This window comes from Dunckerocampus dactyliophorus, chromosome 14 (assembly GCF_027744805.1).
Source record: "Dunckerocampus dactyliophorus isolate RoL2022-P2 chromosome 14, RoL_Ddac_1.1, whole genome shotgun sequence".
In the NCBI taxonomy this organism is placed as follows: Eukaryota; Metazoa; Chordata; class Actinopteri; order Syngnathiformes; family Syngnathidae; genus Dunckerocampus; species Dunckerocampus dactyliophorus.
Window position 1 is genome coordinate 7,879,759 of NC_072832.1, and position 18,530 is coordinate 7,898,288.

General features: G+C 40.1%; 2 protein-coding genes across 6 annotated transcripts; one reads left to right on the top strand and one right to left on the bottom strand.

Moving 5' to 3' along the window:
• The first annotated feature begins 313 nt into the window (after positions 1 to 313).
• Positions 314 to 5,189, top strand: st3gal7 (ST3 beta-galactoside alpha-2,3-sialyltransferase 7). 5 transcript variants are annotated; one of them, XM_054799408.1, is made up of 8 exons: positions 316 to 693; positions 1,116 to 1,236; positions 1,324 to 1,363; positions 1,448 to 1,667; positions 2,469 to 2,655; positions 2,722 to 2,862; positions 2,983 to 3,132; positions 4,243 to 5,188. In XM_054799408.1, exons 1-8 carry the CDS (start codon positions 548 to 550, stop codon positions 4,327 to 4,329), a joined length of 1,092 nt encoding a protein of 363 aa, XP_054655383.1. In that variant the 5' UTR covers positions 316 to 547; the 3' UTR covers positions 4,330 to 5,188. The 5 variants fall into 5 exon arrangements, with proteins under 5 accessions (XP_054655380.1, XP_054655379.1, XP_054655381.1 ...); XM_054799405.1 differs by having other exon boundaries at positions 314 to 416; positions 525 to 693; positions 1,116 to 1,667; positions 4,243 to 5,189; XM_054799404.1 differs by having other exon boundaries at positions 314 to 416; positions 543 to 693; positions 1,116 to 1,667; positions 4,243 to 5,189.
• On the bottom strand, positions 4,769 to 15,894 carry hps1 (HPS1 biogenesis of lysosomal organelles complex 3 subunit 1). The gene is made up of 18 exons (XM_054799403.1): positions 15,769 to 15,894; positions 15,043 to 15,206; positions 14,833 to 14,967; positions 12,806 to 12,948; positions 12,619 to 12,727; positions 11,391 to 11,551; positions 11,214 to 11,316; positions 11,058 to 11,136; positions 10,872 to 10,927; positions 10,599 to 10,766; positions 10,317 to 10,496; positions 8,646 to 8,722; positions 8,443 to 8,580; positions 8,301 to 8,366; positions 8,067 to 8,211; positions 7,568 to 7,681; positions 7,408 to 7,490; positions 4,769 to 5,412 (listed from the first exon to the last, which is right to left on the bottom strand). Exons 2-18 carry the CDS (start codon positions 15,157 to 15,159, stop codon positions 5,250 to 5,252), a joined length of 2,037 nt encoding a protein of 678 aa, XP_054655378.1. The 5' UTR covers positions 15,160 to 15,206; positions 15,769 to 15,894; the 3' UTR covers positions 4,769 to 5,249.
• Positions 15,895 to 18,530: the final 2,636 nt, after the last annotated feature.

The following is an 18,530-nucleotide window of genomic DNA, read 5'->3' on the forward strand; positions in this document are numbered from 1 at the left end:
TGACTGGAAAAGTGTTGTTTCAGCAACTTGAAAAAAATGCCATTTGGCGACAGCCGCGACTTGAAAAAACGACCAAAAATCGACCTATTGCAAAAGTGGCGTTCTTTACCATCTTTGGGACCTGCCGGGACTCCCAATGAATGTGTGGTAGCAAGCATAAGCATAAAAAGCATGCAAACATCGCGTTACATGAAATGCAATGAGGTTAATGGTGATTTAGTAGATGTGTCCAGAAAACTATTTTCCCTGCCGTGCTTATTGACAGTGTCCAAGCCTCTAGTTAATGTATAACCTGCGTTAGGAAGAGCTGGGTGAGGTAAACTAGCAGCAGCAGCCATTTTATCCACACTGAACATTGTTGCTGTCTTTTTCACTACGTAGCGCTGCAGGCTGTCACATTAAAGACTACATACCAGGTATTTCACTTATGTCACAATCTGTATTTGAACTTATCATTGCACTTAAGCAGTGATGACCACAGAGCATGTGTGTGCTGTTGAGAAAGTACTTATGACTCTAATAAGTGTGTGTTTGAGCTAAAGTTACCATGGTGATCCTGAATCGCTTGAGTGTAGAAGACGACCCACATGATGGTTCTACGTTGCTGCCGGAGGCTGCAGAGGCTGCTGTGACGATGCCTGCAGCACACAAACAGGCAACACAATCGCATTCAAAAAACTTTTTCCTCAGCAGGTAAGACACCCTTAAAGGCCACAACGTTAGGTACACATGCGCAATCGAATAATTTCATCACTTGTTTGACTGATTTTTACGACGCGTCATTGTAATGTGATACTGTCGTTGGCAAAATATTGTCATAATATTGCATCAAAATTAAAATCTCAGGGCAGGTCAGTTTATTTAAATTGAAATTCCCTATAAGATCTCATCAACCCAGATTATAATTGGTTGTATAAAAAAGAGCCAAGGCTAAGAGGGGCTCAGGTCACCTGATGTGGCCCATTTGAGAGACCTTTTAGGCGGAGACATTCTCCAAGCAGCTTGGGTGCTTCGTTCTGGAGCTCTGAGTTCTTCAAATGCTTTTTGTCATCAGATAACAGATAATCAACAGACTGTGTACACGTCATAAAGCTAATGATGTGCTCGTCTTCCAGGAGTGAGAACCGAGTCATCAGTGTGGTTCTCCTTGTTGCATGCTACTCTGCGATACTTCTTCCAGCATATTTCCCCCTACATAAACAGTCTATGAATGATGACCAATATCCCAAAGATCTGGTTTGGACACACCTTTATTTAGCAAGCTTGACATTCACGCATTTCTATTCCAGTCCTTTTTATCTTTCTTTCTTTTGTCCTCTTCAGGACTTGTTGAACCGCTCGGCCTCCCTGCTGGCAAGACCCTGTCAGTCTCACTGGTGTGTGAAGCGCCTGATGTCTCTGCCCTGCTCCTCAGGCCTGATGGACATTCCTGTGTTTGTGCTGAAAGACGGGAGCGGCGCATGCTGGGATATGCCTCCTCCTCTCGGGCTACGGGGGAGCAAAGAGCATCTGGAGCAGGCTCTGGCGGCTGTACCTCAGCCTGGCCTGCCTCCGTCTTTGACGAGGAGTGAGGGACGCTGCAGGCGATGTGTGGTGGTGGGCAGTGGGGGCGTCCTCCGTGGGAGCCATCTTGGATCTCATATAGATCAGTATGATGTCATCATCAGGTATGTATGATGATAAGGACGCTTTACTACACGGGTTCTGAATAGGCTTGCAAAAGGGCAAAAAATTTTTTTTTTTGCTTTTTGCAATTTTGGAAATATTGAATGGGAATTTATTGTTATTATTATTAAGAATTATATTGTTGTTATACTAATAATAACCATTATTATTATTATTAATCTATCAGTGGGAAAAATATTTTTTAATGTTTTTGTTGTTTAATGTTTATTAATCCTGTGAGGTTAATTCAATAATTAATAACAATAGTAAATACCTATAAGTAAATTGTTTACAATTCAATATTTAAGTACATCGATAATAAATAAATCAAATAATACTGTAAATTGAATAATGAGTTAATAATATTAAAGTAGTTATATTAAAAATAATGGGACTTGAGTGGAAATATTTACACTGCATCATCTAAAAATAAAAACATTAAAGTTATGTAGACCAGAAAATACGCGCATTTCTTGTAAATTCTCGTAAATTCCTGCTATTTCCAATGGTAGAGGGTTGTCACTTTTTTAATCAAAGAAAAACATTTTGTAAAATCAATATCAGTGCAAATCCAGGGTTTTATTTTTATTTATTTTTTATGAATTAATTTACCTGTACATCCAGGACTTTTTCCCCCCTTAAAAAATTCAACTCTATATCTTCATTAGAGCAAGCTGACTACTGATTTTAAATGATGAAAAGATACTTGACATAGCTGGAATCAAAGGTCATATTTTGACTTGAGGTTGTCGCCCAGTGTTTTTAGTGATCCGTGATCCATGTTGGTTGGTTGTAATCACCAGGATGAACAATGCCCCAGTGCTTGGCTATGAGAGAGACGCCGGTTCTCACACCACTATTCGCTTGATGTACCCTGAGGGGGCACCCAGCTCTGCTAACGATTACAACAAGACCAACATTGTTGCCCTTGTGGTCTTTAAAAGTCTGGATCTGGACTGGCTCACCTCCGTCATCACTAAACAACCTCTGGTGGGTCCACGACAGTGACTGCTTTCAATGAAATCATCACTCAAGGTTTTACCTCATGTGTCTCAGAGCTTTTGGTCCAAATTGTGGTTCTGGAAGGAGGTGGTGGATGATATTCCCTTGAGACCGGAGAACTTCAGGATCCTCCATCCAGAGATCATTCGCAAAACTGGAGAAGTCCTACAGAAATACTCTCAGAAACAAGGAAATGTGTGTGTACAGTTTTACATTAGAAAGTGACTATCGTACATGAATAAGTGTATACATGCTGTGTTTACTTACTATTGTCCAAGAAGGTCTGGGTGAGCGTGTGTTGTGTTGATATAATAGATGGTGCCCACACTGGGTGCTGGCGCTGTGGTGATGGCTCTGCAGCTGTGTGACCATGTCAGCCTGGCAGGCTTTGGCTACGACATGCAGCACCCTCACGCTCCACTTCACTACTATGAGACCATACAAATGGCTGCCATGCAGGCTCAGGTAAGCATGACTATTACCTCCTCCAAGGAGTTTACTTTTTTTTTTTTTTTTTAATCACGGTGTGTAACCAGGATTATGCAACAATAGACAACCATTTTTCAGCATTTTGCCTTCAAGTTGTTAAACTTTGGTGGAGCGCTACATTTTTTGTGACGGTGACTGGACCAGGATTTTTTTCATTTTAAAATTTTGGGATGAATTTGTTACAGACTTTTCTTAGTTTTTTTTCCCATCCAAAGAAACATAAAAAAAAATCCATATCAAACACATATTCTAACCAAACTCATCAAACGATGCAGAATAAGTAATTTTGTCACTTTTCTATAAAACATTTAACATTTTCATATCAACTGTTTTTGGAAATTGGAATTTGCACAGTACGTCTCAGTCAAGGGACCTTCTCAAAATGTTTCTCAGTGGGTTTTTTTTGGTGTAGATCTAGGATTTTTCAAAATTTTTCTCATCACAAAAATTACTTTTGGTACAGATTTTTTTTTTTTGCTGCTATTTAAAAAAAAACAAAAACTGAAAGACTGAGCAGATCATTCCTCCCGCACGCCATGCGGCTTTTCAACACAACAGAGGGGGAGCGATAAAAGCACACACAGGACTGGACTTTTTTACCTTATTATGTATTATTGCACTACAAATTTGAAGTGACTTATTATTCATTTTTTGTTCTTTTTTTAATCTCTCCTATCTTGCCTTAGCTGTTTTATTTTGCAGAGCTGCTGTAAATGTGAATTTCTCTTCGAGATGAATAAAGTATCTATCTAGCTAACATTTTCCTCATCAACTCATCAAAAGGTGGAGGTCCAGGATTTTCTTTAAAAAAAAAAAAGTAATTCATTGTTGGCACAGATTCAATATTTTTCCTCATAAATTTGATGCAGAACAAGGAATTGTTCCCCCTTTTTTGACCTGGAAAAACATCAACTCATTAAAATGTGGTGCAGATAGAGGGAGGACTTTCAACATTGTACTTAATTTCTTACTGAATAATGCTAAGGAGTCCAGGCAAGTGCAGGAAGAAGTTGCTTTAAAAGAGTTGCTGATTATTTGGCCTTGGAGGAGGTCAGCACTCTACACTGTGTATTCTTGTGCCTGCAGGTGGTTCATGACGTGAGTGCAGAGAAGCTCTTTCTGAGGGAGCTGGTGGCTGCAGGAGCTGTGACTGACCTGACGGGAGCGCTGTGAAGTGAACAGGCTGACACTAATATGAACTCCACGTGCAGCCTCCTCCATCCTCCTCTTCTTCTTCTTGCAGTCAGCCTGTGGTGATGCTGATGTCCTACATAGTTAGTGGAGCTGTGCCCATGCAGCTGCTGAGAAGCAGCAAGGCCGACCTTTAAAACACAACATCCTCAGGGTCTGATAGAGAAGTTAGTGAATTTAACAAGCTCTTGAGTGTACCGGATAAATTTGAGTTACATCATCAGTCCATATAAGGAGCTCCCGCCTCCCCCCCACAGAGACAAAGCGACTGACAAAGTGGTCTCACTGTTCTATGGAACGCTGTTGTTCTACGAAGCATCTAGGTGCTGAACCAATGCAAAGAGTGAACGCTCTTCCTGCCTGTTTGGAGGCGACAGACGTGTCAAAGAGACATGCATGCACATGGCAATATATGGAGGCTGGCAAAATTATGGAGTTCATTTTCATTTATTGTGTGATTAATTTATTTATTTACTATCGTGACACCCCTAGCCTTTACAAAGATAATGTGCAGTTCTGTTTGACACATGTATTCATTTAACACTTTTTACAAGTTCATTATTGAGAGCTGTTCCTAATGTTTTGCCCCCTTATGGTGCTAAATAAGGTTGTCAAAATATTAGAAACAGTATGTTGTGCAGTTCGACACCACTGCAAACTACATAATAAACATATTGTTATATGGCATTGTGATGTTTGTTGATACAGCTCTTGTATTGGATCTCATTGGACAAGTGTACCTAATGTTGTGGCAGATGTATACTACATCTTTCATTCATATAATAGGAGTAAATGTGTTTGGTGAAATTAGTCATATAACCTGTTGGTGGCAGATATAACATAAAAAAATAAATAAGAAATTGTGAAGAAAATGTATTCTAGAGGAAATATTCTATAAATGTCTATAGGAGTGGATTACGAGAGGGTTCCCACAGCTTGCTGGCCAGTTGTCTGCAGTGCTGCAGGATGATCTCAGTGGGGATGACGCCCAGGTGGACTGTCAGCAGCTCATAACACTTCACCACCTCGCCCTGGTGGCTCTTACTGTAGTAGCGCAGCAGCTTCCTACGAGGGAACGCACAAGACACTCTCTTAAGCATTACCAGCCTGCCTCCTCTTGATGGAGCCATCCATCTGAATCGGGAAGGTTTACCATATTTCCTCAAATAGTGTTGCATGTCAAACCGGGTAAGTTCGGGCATCGAGTCTCGAGCATCGATGGGAACCGGGACCGACATTAAGATTCTCCCGGGATCGTTCAAATGTTTTTATTTCAATTTCTAGTTTCGATGCCCACTTCACCGACCGGAAGATGTAGCCGCTAGCACCAGCGAAGAAGACGCAGCTAAAAAGTTTGGCTTTGCTTCATAAAAAAAAGAGGTTGGCTCAGTGCAACATTTGCAACACAATGATATCATGCAAAGGACGATGCACCGCCAGCATGATTAATGTTCACACATTCATGGTGTAGAAATAACACAGTACCTCGTCTTTGATGCGCTACGTCGGACTTTCTCCGAGCAGTCAGGATCAGGGAAGTCAAACAATAAGTGACGTCTGTCTCATGCCAATGTAAGCCAGGGTTTCAGGATGCTAGCTGATGTGGAGGTTGGGTGTAAATAAAGGAGCTACGGCTAGGCAAGTTTATCCATTTGCACAGTCTCAGCCAAGGGACCTCCTCAACTCACACAACACACTTCTGGCCTTCAAAATAAGAGCGCTGTGGGCTATGCCCTGTTTACTGTGTCAAGAAAATAAGGGTGTCATAAAAATAGCTCACACCAACATTGAGGCAGCAAACAAAGTACAGTAATCCCTCGTTTACTGGGGTTAATTGGGTTAAATGAATTTCCGCGATATATGAGTCATTGTTAATAAATGGAATATTTTCGACCTTAAAGCATAGAAAACCTGTTTATGACTTTGTAAATACAGGTTGTAACATTATTAGAGCCCTGTAGACATGAAATAACACCCCGATAGTCACTTTTATACTCCTATTATTCTTTGTTTACATTACATTACTAGGCTACAGTATCACTGCAGGGACATAACAGACGGCCAGAACTAGCATAGCAAGCTAAGAAGTTAGCCTCTCCAATTCACTAATTCCAAACATAAGAACGGTTTTCAAACGGAGTGGGGAAGGAGGACAAATGAGACAAAAACATAACACTTCCAGACGGAAAGAGAGGAGAACCTTTTTTTCCCCACTCAGTCTCAGCCGTGGCTTGCCTGTGCTAGCTCAACAGCGAGTCTCCATGCAGTGTGAAAGGTAATGTAAACGTCATGTCTCATAACATTAATGATGCCTGGTGACCAGGATACTGCATATAACTTGTCTTTCAATTTTGTTTGGACTAATAATAGGCCATAGTCAACCATGAAACAGTGGTCATTAATTCATTATTTGAAAAACCACGATATAGTGAGGGAGCGATATAGCGAGGGATTGCTCTATACCACTTTTCAACAGTAAACGTCTTTTGTGAAAGTGTATTCCTGTAAAAAGAAACTTCATAACATTTATATTCAAGTTGAATGGTTTGATATTTATATACTCCTTTCTTCTCAATAAAGTTGATAAAACGTTCATATCATTAAGCAAGTCATGGAGAGGTTGAGACATTTCATCCAAAAAGAACTCTGGTTAACACACTCATTTAAAACATGCAAACTTTTATGACCCTGCCTTTTAAAAGCATTGATATCGAGAATCATTAGGAACCAGGCTCGAAACGAGGAATCGGAATCGTTCAAATTCAAACGATACACGATCCTACTACCAGGTAGTGGCACTAGAATGCTGTAAATACCTTTACCACGGTAATGAAAGATATGATGTCAGCTAAGAAAAAAGACCCTTCAATGCTTAATATACATGAGTAAATCTTGTCCAATATTGCAATATATATTCTTTTTATTAAATATAATTATTTAATCAAATTATTTATTTATTTTTTTAATACAAACGAAGGCCCCCTAATAAACACATTACCCCAATAGATGACAGGTACTCTCGTGAGTCGAGTAAGTAAATGTGAGAATACATGCTATCACCTGTAGTAGTCCCAGGCGATCATCCCAATGGGGGCGGAGTCATCAGGTAGGACTGGCATTTCCACCGCCTCCAACTTGTAGCCCTGAATAATATTAAGATGATATATTCAGTACTTGCTTTTGACGGCAAAGTCAAAAACCCGGTCGACGGGAAACTTACAGTTTCGTTTTCAAACCAGAGGAAGTAGCAGAAATAGAAGTCTCCATCTCGCAGCGTGACAGTGGAATAACCTTTTTGGAGATAGCGCCGCGCTGTGCTCACAAGCCTCCACACCTTTAATGCAATAAATACAAATATACAGTAAATACTAAATTAACGGCTCAATTCAATTAACAGTCGAGTCTCCTATAGTCGCTGTGTGCATGGTCTACGTCATCTAAAGCTAATAGCTGCCTGGATGTCTAATTGGCCTAAAAAATGATAGTAGTTACATTTGAAGTACTGCATCATGAGTGGTCAGCATCAAGCAGCTTTATCTACCTCTGCATGCGTCCTCTGCATCCTCTACAATTATCATCTACTTCCAATTAACACACAATTAACGTCTATTTTGTAAACAAACACATCGGCTATAATTAGAGCATTTACGGCAAACACATAATAGCTGGTTCAATCATTGTCATCGGGTGTACCTACACACATAATGTATGTGCCTCACCTTGCTTTTGATAAACTGAGCCACAGCTCCTTTGCCCAGCTCTGATGTTGTACGCTCTGTGACGCTGAGTGAAGGAGCGATCATCTGGCCCGTGGATCTGTCCACGCAGATGAAGTGGATGAGGCCTGGAAAGTCTTCCAAGTACGTAGGATGAAGTGGGTCAAGGTTTTAAGGACATAGAGGACAGGACGTGACGCATTACTCCATTCATCCACACATCTACTCTCAGGATATGACACCATGGTGATATTTCGCTTGCTTTTCACAAGGAGAAAGTCTTTCCAGTCTATCAGCTTCTCCCTGCGAAAGGCAGGAGCAGTGAGAAGTACAGAATTAAGTTCCTCTCCAGAAAACACAACATCAGACTTATACACACTGCAACATGGTCTGGGCTCGCTCCTGCAGACCAGGCGAGAGCCTCCGAGCAGCATCGGCGGGTCCAGAGTCACTAAGGAAGCACTGGCGGTAAATGGTGCACAGTTGGGTCTTCATATTCTTACACCATGGGATGAGACTACAAGAAAAACATAAAAAAGTAAAATCACTGGATTGCACTCTCTACGACGCAAAGACACTCACTCTTTGTTGAAGCCTGGTCCACCTCGGGCAAAGGCTCGGTACTTGAACTCGCTCCAGACGTTTTGTAACTGTGCAGACTACATAAAAAAAAAAAAGAAGAAAAAAAGACACAATATGGGTGTTCGCAAAAGTACCGTATTAGACGGACAATAAGTCGCTCTGGATTATAAGCTGCATCAGCCAAAAATGCAAAATGAAGAGGACAAAAACAAATATAAGTCGCACTGGACTATAAGTCGCATTTTTGGGGGAAAATTTGTTTTATAAAATGAGAGATCAAGAACAGACATTTCATTTTGAAAGGCCAGTTACAATAATAACAATAAAATAGAGAACAACAGGCTAAATAGGTGTCTGTTAAAGTAACGTGAATAGGTGGTATATAACAGTTATTCAGATAACTACCTGTATAACCTAGCAGATCGTGACAAACAAGATTAGCGCGCCCTCTTGTGGCTGTCAGTGTGGACAAGAATATACAGTACATAAGTCACTCCGGGGTATAACTCGCAGGACCAGCCAAACCATGAAAAAAAAGTGTGACTTATAGTCCGGAAAATACAGTACTTTGTGTGCAATTTGGTGTGCACTGCTTTTTCTACATTCCTGTGTATTTCTTCTATGTGTAATACTAATAAAAACAACAACTATAATAATAATTGATAATTGATATATGATATATATATATATATATATTGATATATATATATAATACTAATAAAAACAACTATAATAATAATTGAGATATATATATATATATATATATATATATAATACTGATAAAAACAACTATAATAATAATTGATTATATATATAATATATATATATATATAATATATAATCAATTATTATTATAGTTATACTATAATAATAATATACTATATTATACTATTATATATACTATAATAATAATTGATTATATATATATATATATATATATATATATATATATAATCAATTATTATTATAGTTGTTGTTTTTATCAGTATTTTATATATATATATATATATAGCATAATAAAAATATATTGTCCATATTATTTACATTATTATCAATACTTTGCTCAAAATTGCATGCATTATATAAAATGGTTGTAGCATCGAACCTTATTATCATCTCAATAAATTAGAATATTGTGCCAAAGTTACTTGATTTCAGGAGTTTAATTCAGACTGAGAGACCAATTAAATGCTGAGGAAGTTTATGTAGTTCATTTGAGCAATTTTACAATTTTTCAGATTTTAGGAGATAATGAATGACTTTTTTAGTAGCCTTCAGCTATACTCTAATTTACTGAGATAATTCTGACATTTGAATTTATTGAGATGCACCATTATTTTTGAATGAACAAATGAATGACTATATCTATATTGAAATCTTTAATTTTCTTTAATTTCGCCTTAATACTGCTGTTTCGATATTGGCGTATACGTATACTCTACATCTATATATTACTGAGTGTACACGTTGTATAAATATTACTATCTCCCCAATGCTTTGTTTATATTCTGCATAAAAATAGCGCAATAATACTGTCTCATGATGCTTTTGCCAACCAAATCATGGGGGCTACCATGTTAAACTTTAATCAGAGTCATGTGCACACAAATTAAAAACACTGAAAAATAAACATGCATATGTAAAAACACTTTATGCACACTGTCTACGTACTTGGATCTCACTGGAGCAGAGAGCTTTGATGAACTTGTCCAGTTTACTTCTAATGTCATGTATTGTTGGTTGGCTCCTCGTGGCGGAGGATCCTTCCTGGCCTTCACTTAAACGCTTCTCCAGCTTGGCAAAGGCCTCCAGGAACATATACACAGACACGGCCACGGCACTGGTGGGAATCTGGTTGGGTATATTACAACAACACACGTTTAGACTGACCGGATATAGCACGAGGGAGGGAGATGTGCATCAGGTGAACACAATGATACTGTGTCCATACACCTTTGTGAGCAACACCAGTGTGATGCCAGGCCACAGTGGTAGACAGTACATGGCGTGGGGCATCATGGGATACAGCCCTTCCTTGTGTGCCACTTCTAAAAACACCCTTCGTGGGGTGGAGGGGTCAGGGGGAGGAATGTCCAGAGTGTGCAGGCTGTCTTCTGCCATCTAAACACATATTTCTGTCAGTTCACACACAAACTGCTTCATGTTGTCATGTGTATATGTGAGTATATGTCATGAAAATAAAACATATGAAATATGAACACACACCTGAATGTCTGGATCCACAAACTCAAATATAGAAGCTTCTTCTCTCACTTGTTTTTCTGCCACAACAAATAGTCACAGTTTCACAAACAGATTCCAAGAATAATTTGAAGCATGGTAATGGTTTCATTTATTTTCAGCATTGTAAATTTAAAAAATCATCACTGCAGTAAATATTCCAAAACTTACCTGAACTGCTGGAGTCTGTAGGTGAAGGCTGGGGCGTGTAAAAACTCTCTGGACCAGAGCCGCTTGTACTTTCAACATCCTTCACATTGAAGAGATAAAAGTAATATTAAAACAAAGACATTATTTTGAAAAGAGGGTGACTATTAGCACCCCCACTTCAGATCCATGGTCATCCAGGTCCATGTTGCTAGGATACATATTCTGTGCCATGATGATGAGGGCCAAAAGGTCTGAAGTGGCAAGTGTGCTCGCACTGCGACTGCAGACAAAAAATAAAAGGATGTGGTATGAGAAGACACAAAAGCAAATGTGGAACTACTTTAAAAGCTGCACCTGGAATAGAAGGCCAACAATTTGGTGTGCACCAAGATGAAGGCATGCTGCACGTCCTCTCCAGCTCTCTCCACGCTGCTGTTAAGATGCTGGACTAAACGCCTCTCTAGGAACTCAATGCACTGCTCGCACAGCGTGGGGTGGATCAGCCTCTCCACCGCCTGACAGGGAAGTGTTGACAAGTAGCATTAATTATTGTATATATTTATTCACAAGGTGTGGCCTTTAGTGTGATTAATCATAAGTGTTCCCCTTTTATATGTATGAAGCAGTTCAAGAACGTCCTTAAAAACCGCTCAAACAGATGTTGCTGCCATCTAGTGGTTGAAGCTAAATGGTGCTCCATGTACATGCACTTTATATACTGTGTACTGTATATACACTGGATCAGTTCGCAGACGGATGGGAAGCAGCCGGGATGAGAATCAGCCCCTCCAAGTCCGAGTCCATGGTTCTCGCCCGGAAAAGGGTGGAGTGCCATCTCCGAGTCGGGGATGAGATGGTTACATGCTGCCCAAGTGGAACGTGAGATCGACAGGCGAATTGGTACAGCATCTGCAGTGATGCGGACTCTACAGCTACATTGGTCCGTCGTGGTGAAGAGAGAGCTGAGCTGAAAGGCAAAGCTCTCAATTTACCGGTCGATCTTCCTTCCTACCCTCACCTATGGTCATGAGCTGTGGGTAGTGACCGAAAGGACAAGAGCGCAGGTACAAGCGGCCGAAATGAGTTTTCTCCGTAGGGTGGGTGGGCTCTCCCTTAGAGATAAGATGAGAAGCACTGTCATCCGGGAGAGACTCGGAGTAGAACCGCTACTCCTCCGCATTGAGAGGAGCCAGATGAGGTGGCTTGGGCATCTGGTCAGGATGCCTCCCGGACGCCTCCCTGAGGAGGTGTTCAGGTCAAGTCCGACCGGTAGAAGGCCTCGGGGAAGAGCCAGGACACGTTGGAGAGACGATGTCTCCCAACTGGCCTGGGAACACCTCGGGATCCGCCGGGAGGAGCTGGACGAAGTGGCTGGGGAGAGGGAAATCTGGGCCTCCCTGTTTAGGCTGCCGCCCCCGTGACACGATCTCGAATAAACGGTAGAAGACGGATGGATAAACAGCTCACCATATCTAGATGGGTTGGTTTAAAAAAATGTAAACGTGACCCCCCCATCCTTTGTTTTTTCAGTATGTGGCCCTCCATGAAAAAAGTTTGGACACCCCTGTACTCAACACGATACCTCCACTAAGAAGCTCTGGTCATTCCCTCTGAGATGGCTGTAGGTGTCCAGCAGGCCCTGTAGATGTTTCCACAGACGAGCTCTATGCTCCGTGTCTTGAGGACGCAGCCTGGACATCAACACAACCCACATATTCACAAATGTGGGTTGGGCACACAAACAAACAGCACATGTTGTTACGTCTTACTCTCTCCTGAGCAGGCTGCCACTGAGGGTGACCATTCCGAAGAGCACTTCGATCATCTTCTTCATCACGTAGATCTTCCTCCTCAGATCATCTTCTTCCTCTTCACCGTCTCCATTCACAGCGATGTAGAGGCACTCATCAAACTGAAGGAGGACCCAAAATGTGAGATCCCAAAATAGATGCTGTTCTGACAACCAAGGTTTAACCTGATCACCTGGAAACATTCACTGGGACACATAGTACACTTTCCATGGGAATTTATTAGAATGAATATTTTTTTATTTAAAAAAAAAAAAAAAAAAGTATACACTAGGGGTGTCACAAGATCTCGAAATTTCTCATGGGCACTAGGCCTGGGACGATAATAAACAAATGAATTAATCAGACAATAAATGAACTCTGTGCATTGGTTTCTGCACCTGGGCACGTTTCTTCCACAGAACAACTGCATGAATGGAGTGAGCCCTTTTGTCAGTCATACAATCTCTTTTTCTCGGCGGGTGGAGGCGAGGCCGCTAGCATACACAGAGTACAGAAGAGTGCGAATCGATCGGAGCCTCCCTAGTAGAATTACTACAGCTCCTGCTTGGACTGTGGCAGCGGGTCCGATAAGTAAATGCATGTCACATCTCATTAACGGAGCTAACGAGGACTGCTAGGTTTAATGTGTGTCTTTCTGTGTAAATGTGGACACCTACGTCTTATACACGAGTGTGGCCTGTTCAGTATATGTACAATTTTTTTGTCACTTTAAATTTAGTGGGTGCAGCTTATATTCAGATGCACTTAACTCATTCAATCCCAGCCATTTTTCAAAAGACAACCGGTTCACTACTGGCCATTTTAGACAATTTTGATTTTTCCAGGCACACAGAATACTGTGTTCTATGGCTATATAAACATGGAACCTACCAAAAGAAAGATTAGACTCCTTTGTTTCTACCATTTTTCCGGTCTTCAGTAATCAGCAGTAGAACATAGGTAAGTTTCAGGAAAATATCAGTTCCCGACTAAAAAAGGGAGAAAACCATCTTTTTGTGAAAAGATACATTTCAAGCTTAACTTTCACTTTGACACAATTTTTTTGCTTTTGTGGCCGCTCAAATATCTAAACAACTACACCACAACACAAACAACACAAAAAAGGTTTGTTTTACATTAAAATAACAATTTATTTACAAATATAACACCATGAACTATTTACAATTTTCACATTTGGAACTGAACTGTGTGTGCACGCACGTGTGATTCTGACAAATCCTCAGTAAGTTTGAACAAGTGTAGAATTTAGAGATACTCCAATGAAGGATTTATGCTGCCAATTCCAATCATACATGAGTGAAATCGGCCGATACCAATCACACAGATTAAGTGTACATTTTTAAATTTACTTTTGGTTATATGATATGAAAAACACCATGAACTATTTACAATTTTCACATTTGGAACTGAACAAACTGTGTGTGTGCATGCGTAACCTTCTGCACGTTACACTCCTCCACATTCTTACGCTTCTTCCTTGCTGTCATGTATGTTTTTTCTTTTCAAATTCACATGCCAAGCACTTAGCAAATGCACTTCTGCCAACTTGTGGCCGTTTTTTTGGCTTAAAACTGGTCTAAAAGGGACATTCATTAGTGTGCACGTGCGTCATCACCTCTTTTTGCCTCGCGCAAAAAAATGTAAAAGACGTATGAATCCGTCTTTGGGATCAGGTGTTCGGGATTATAAAAACGTCAAAAATAAGTCTTTGGTATTGAAAGAGTTAGCAGTCTGGAACTGCTACATCATGCTAATCTTTTGCTTATCTTATTTAGCTGTATGAAATGGTCAAACTATTAGAAACCACGCTCGGTACGAAACAATGCACCTCTACAACCACAATAATAAACATATCTTGTATTGTAAAAGCAGTGTAGCGCAGTACTTAGTAGTGAATTACAACAAGGCCTGGCATTTTTAAATGTGTGACCTAAAGGCTAAAGTGTGTGGGAAAGAATAATTTTATTTCGGAGGGCAGGTCCTACCTGGTGGAGCACATAGATGTGGTTGTTCTCTGTGGTGAAGCATGTGTAGCTGTCGCCTAGCCTGTCCACCATGGAGCTGCAGGAGATGATGATGGGTGCAAACAAGGTGTTGATGCTGTCTTCAAAGGCTGGCAACTTCAAAATAATACAACACATATTATTATAAAAACCATTTATTTAGTAGAGACAGATACTCTCTTTGACTCTCACCCCGTGGCCTTCTTCCTGAGACGCTGCATACTGCTCCTGGATGTTCTGCTGGAACTCCGGGTCGGTCCAGTGGAAGAGGACCTCGGCACTCTCGGTGGTGATGAGCAAGGCCTTCATTTGGACACTCTGGCGTTCTCTTTTATGACAACGCTACATGCATCTTGCTGCAATATATGAACAAAAAAATATATACACAAGTGTGCAGGTGTACCTGATGAAGTGTCTATTAGTGGTGGCCAATACTAGAAATCGGTTCGATACCAATAGCGCAAAACAGTAAAAACTACTATTGGCTCTTATTCAAATACTTTGCCTTTCCCCACCCCATGCCCTCCTGCGTTTATTAACAATATATCGATGTATAAAGTACATAAAACTGTAACAATATGAACACCATAACAAAAACACAGAGATTTATGCAAACAAAAACAGAAGATAACTTAAAAAATGTCTTTACTGGCCCTACCCTTGGTATCGATATATCGCTACCCCTACTCCATTGTGCAGGCGTACCAAATGAAGTATCCTGTAAGTGTAGAATAACGTCTCTGGCTTACAGTTAAATGTTTTAACACGCCAAACAAGTCATAAAGGACACAATTTTCATACATAAATATTGAATCTATTTTAATTCGATCACTTTTTGGCGCACTAGAAAAAGTTAGCGCGTCAAAATCAAACCTTCCATAAGCGTAAAACAAACATTATTAAGTAAAAACAACTTACTTTGCATCTTATGGTCCTGCTGGTGTCAACATTATGTCCATAAGCTGTCTTTTGCTTCTGCTTACGCTCCGGGTAGTTTGTGTACATATTTGACAGGCCCTTCCTTCCGCATTTCAGACGCATCACATCTTCCGCGTCATGTGACCGCAAAAAAGGGCAGGCGGTATTCATGCGCACGCAGAAGAAATACACTCACTTGCATGGGAGTGATTCTTTTCAATGGCTTCTTATGTTGTGAAATTGAGTCATGTGCTGCCTTCAGCGCACCGCATGACCAGTGACTGCACAATGCTTTGATTTTTGAGGAATGTCAGCATAATGGGGCTGAGCATGATTTGGAGAATTAAAGCATTAATGTTTCTAGAAGCTGCATTCCTTGGAAGAAGCAACATAGAATTAATCTACACTGTACAGTTCTAGCTACATTAATCATTATTGCACTCTATGCTAACTGTACCTTTTCCATGTTGAAAGAGTCGATTAGCAAGCATACAAAAGCATGAGCCTTGTTGCTGCATTGTGTTTGCATTGCATACATATTATACGGTATCTTTACAACCAATATTAGTATGGTTTCAACCTTTGGTTTACATGCAAATTGCATTTGAGGAAAAAGTAACTTTATGTGACCCAATTTTTACATTAATAGCTTTCTCAATAAAAAAAAACAACCAAACTTTTAAATAACAAAATAAAAACAAACATTTACATCCTTGATTCACTAGTGTTATTGGCCTTTTCCAAAAATGACTTCTCTCAGGCTCATGAGTGGCTAAAATGTCTCTACAACTATATCTTTATGTGAACAATTTGAGTTATTTGTATCATAATATTTTAATTCTTAAAAAAAACTAACTCATTTCACAATTGCTGTTTTTTGACCTTACTTTCTTCAGACTTTTGATTGGCTAGAAATGGCCTTAGAAGTATCTCTCCATTTGAACCACTTTCATTACAATTTATTTTTGTTGTGTTTCTTGTTATTTTGTAAATGTTGCTATCAATTAATTAATTAATTAATTAACACATATACAGTCCAAAAATATACTTCATTGTTGTCTTTTTCAGAAATTACCTTCTTCTGACTTCTCACTGGCGAAAAAAGGCTTTACAGTTATCTCTTAAAATGAGCCAATTGTATTAATTTTTTGTTTGTTATTAGGAAATGTTACTATTGAACTTTTTAGTGTAATGTATTCACACCTACATTTGTACTTATTGATTATAATCCTACAGGGAGAAATTCAGTCCATACCCTTGATTCATGTTATTGTGTCTTTTCCAGAAATGACTTTCTTCATGCTTCTGGTTGGCTAAAGAACACTTGTATATTCATGTGAGCCAGTTTTTATTTATTCATTTATTTTGATTAGTTTATGATGCCTTTTCCAGAAAATACTTTCTTGAGGTTTCGGGTTTAAAAAAAAAACAAAAAAAAAAACATACTTTGGGGTTATGGTGCCACCCACCTGCTGCTTTGGCATCATCGGCAGCCATTTTTCTTGTGAACACATTCTTTTTAAAAAATGTAATAATATTTTGGATCCTGGAGTGGGGGGAAATTGTCAAAACAAATCCCAAATGAAAAGCTCCAACGTGGTGATTATAAAGAAGGTCTCAACACAGCATGTCCTCTCCCAAACGTTCTTTCTCATTTTACAAAAATCTGTCTTTTATCAAAACATTTAGTGCGGAATGTATGCTTGGCCCTTTCGAACGGGGCAAAGAAGCCTTTAGTGGAGTAAACATTTATGTTTCATTAACCTTGCTGGGTTTAAAATGGTCAGTGAGTGCCATGAGTTGCAGGGTTTGGGCCTGCGTCGTAATCGGCTCCGTCAGGGTTCTGGGAATCCAACTCTCAGGGAAGTCTTATTTACGCTGACTCCTGTATATATAGAGTAAACACGGAGAAATCCTCAGCCTTAGCTAAGAGGCCGAAGGGGCCTTGCTCATCTCAAATCTGATCAGAGAGTATAAACAGTGGGAGGCCGAGCTGGACGACAGCCCCTTCCACCATGGAGGTGCTGTCACGCAAAGAGGCCAGAGACACCACGGTCTTGCCCCGTGGTGTCTATTTGGTTTAATCACAGGACGTCATGTTGTTATTCCCATGTAGTAGGTTATATGAACACAATTCATAAAATGCATGGATTTCTAGGTAAGCAATCTCTGGATAATGAATGGATGTTGACTTAAACCTCATTGCTGCTTGAGGCCAGAGCAAGTCAGCGGATTATTCTGTATTACCTCCTCAAAGCACAAAAATTAGTTTGGAAGCACTCTAAAATCACACAAAAATTTAGAGTGGTAAACATGGTTGCAATGTTAAAGGATTTTGCTTTAACATTTAACACTACATGAGTATATGTTTCTTGCTGTAACATACAGTTTTTAACTTGTTTTTAAAGTTGTATTACTGTTAAAACTTACTTAAAGCATTGACTGACGTTACCATTAAATGTTTCAGGAGTCTGACCCTGAAAGATTGTTTCCAAATCCAAACAAATTGGAAGTTGAGTTACAGTGGTGTGTAAAAGTGTTTGCCTCCTTCCTGATTTCTTATTTTTTGCAGAGCCAGCAGGATCCCTTCGGGGGACGGCCGGGGCGGCATGCCCGGCGGAACCTGGCAGGACCCCTCCAGAGGACGGCCAGGACGGTAAGCCCGGCAGAGACTGCAGGACCCCTCCGGGGGACGGTCAGGACGGTAAGCCCGGCTGAAATGGCAGTACCCCTCCGGGGGATGGCTGGGACAGCATGCCGGG

Bases quoted from the DNA above. Each gene is read 5' to 3' on its own strand.
- hps1 (XM_054799403.1), bottom strand. From the start codon at position 15,159: ATGAAGGCCTTGCTCATCACCACCGAGAGTGCCGAGGTCCTCTTCCAC. The intron at 10,928-11,057 runs GTAAGTTTTGGA...TTGTTGTGGCAG, and splicing joins TACAGACTCCAGCAGTTCAG to AAAAACAAGTGAGAGAAGAA. The intron at 8,581-8,645 runs GTGAGTGTCTTT...TTTTTCTTGTAG, and splicing joins GGACCAGGCTTCAACAAAGA to TCTCATCCCATGGTGTAAGA.
- st3gal7 (XM_054799405.1), top strand. From the start codon at position 548: ATGGTGATCCTGAATCGCTTGAGTGTAGAAGACGACCCACATGATGGT. The intron at 694-1,115 runs GTAAGACACCCT...CTCGTCTTCCAG, and splicing joins AAAAACTTTTTCCTCAGCAG to GAGTGAGAACCGAGTCATCA. The intron at 2,863-2,982 runs GTGTGTGTACAG...TTGATATAATAG, and splicing joins ACTCTCAGAAACAAGGAAAT to ATGGTGCCCACACTGGGTGC.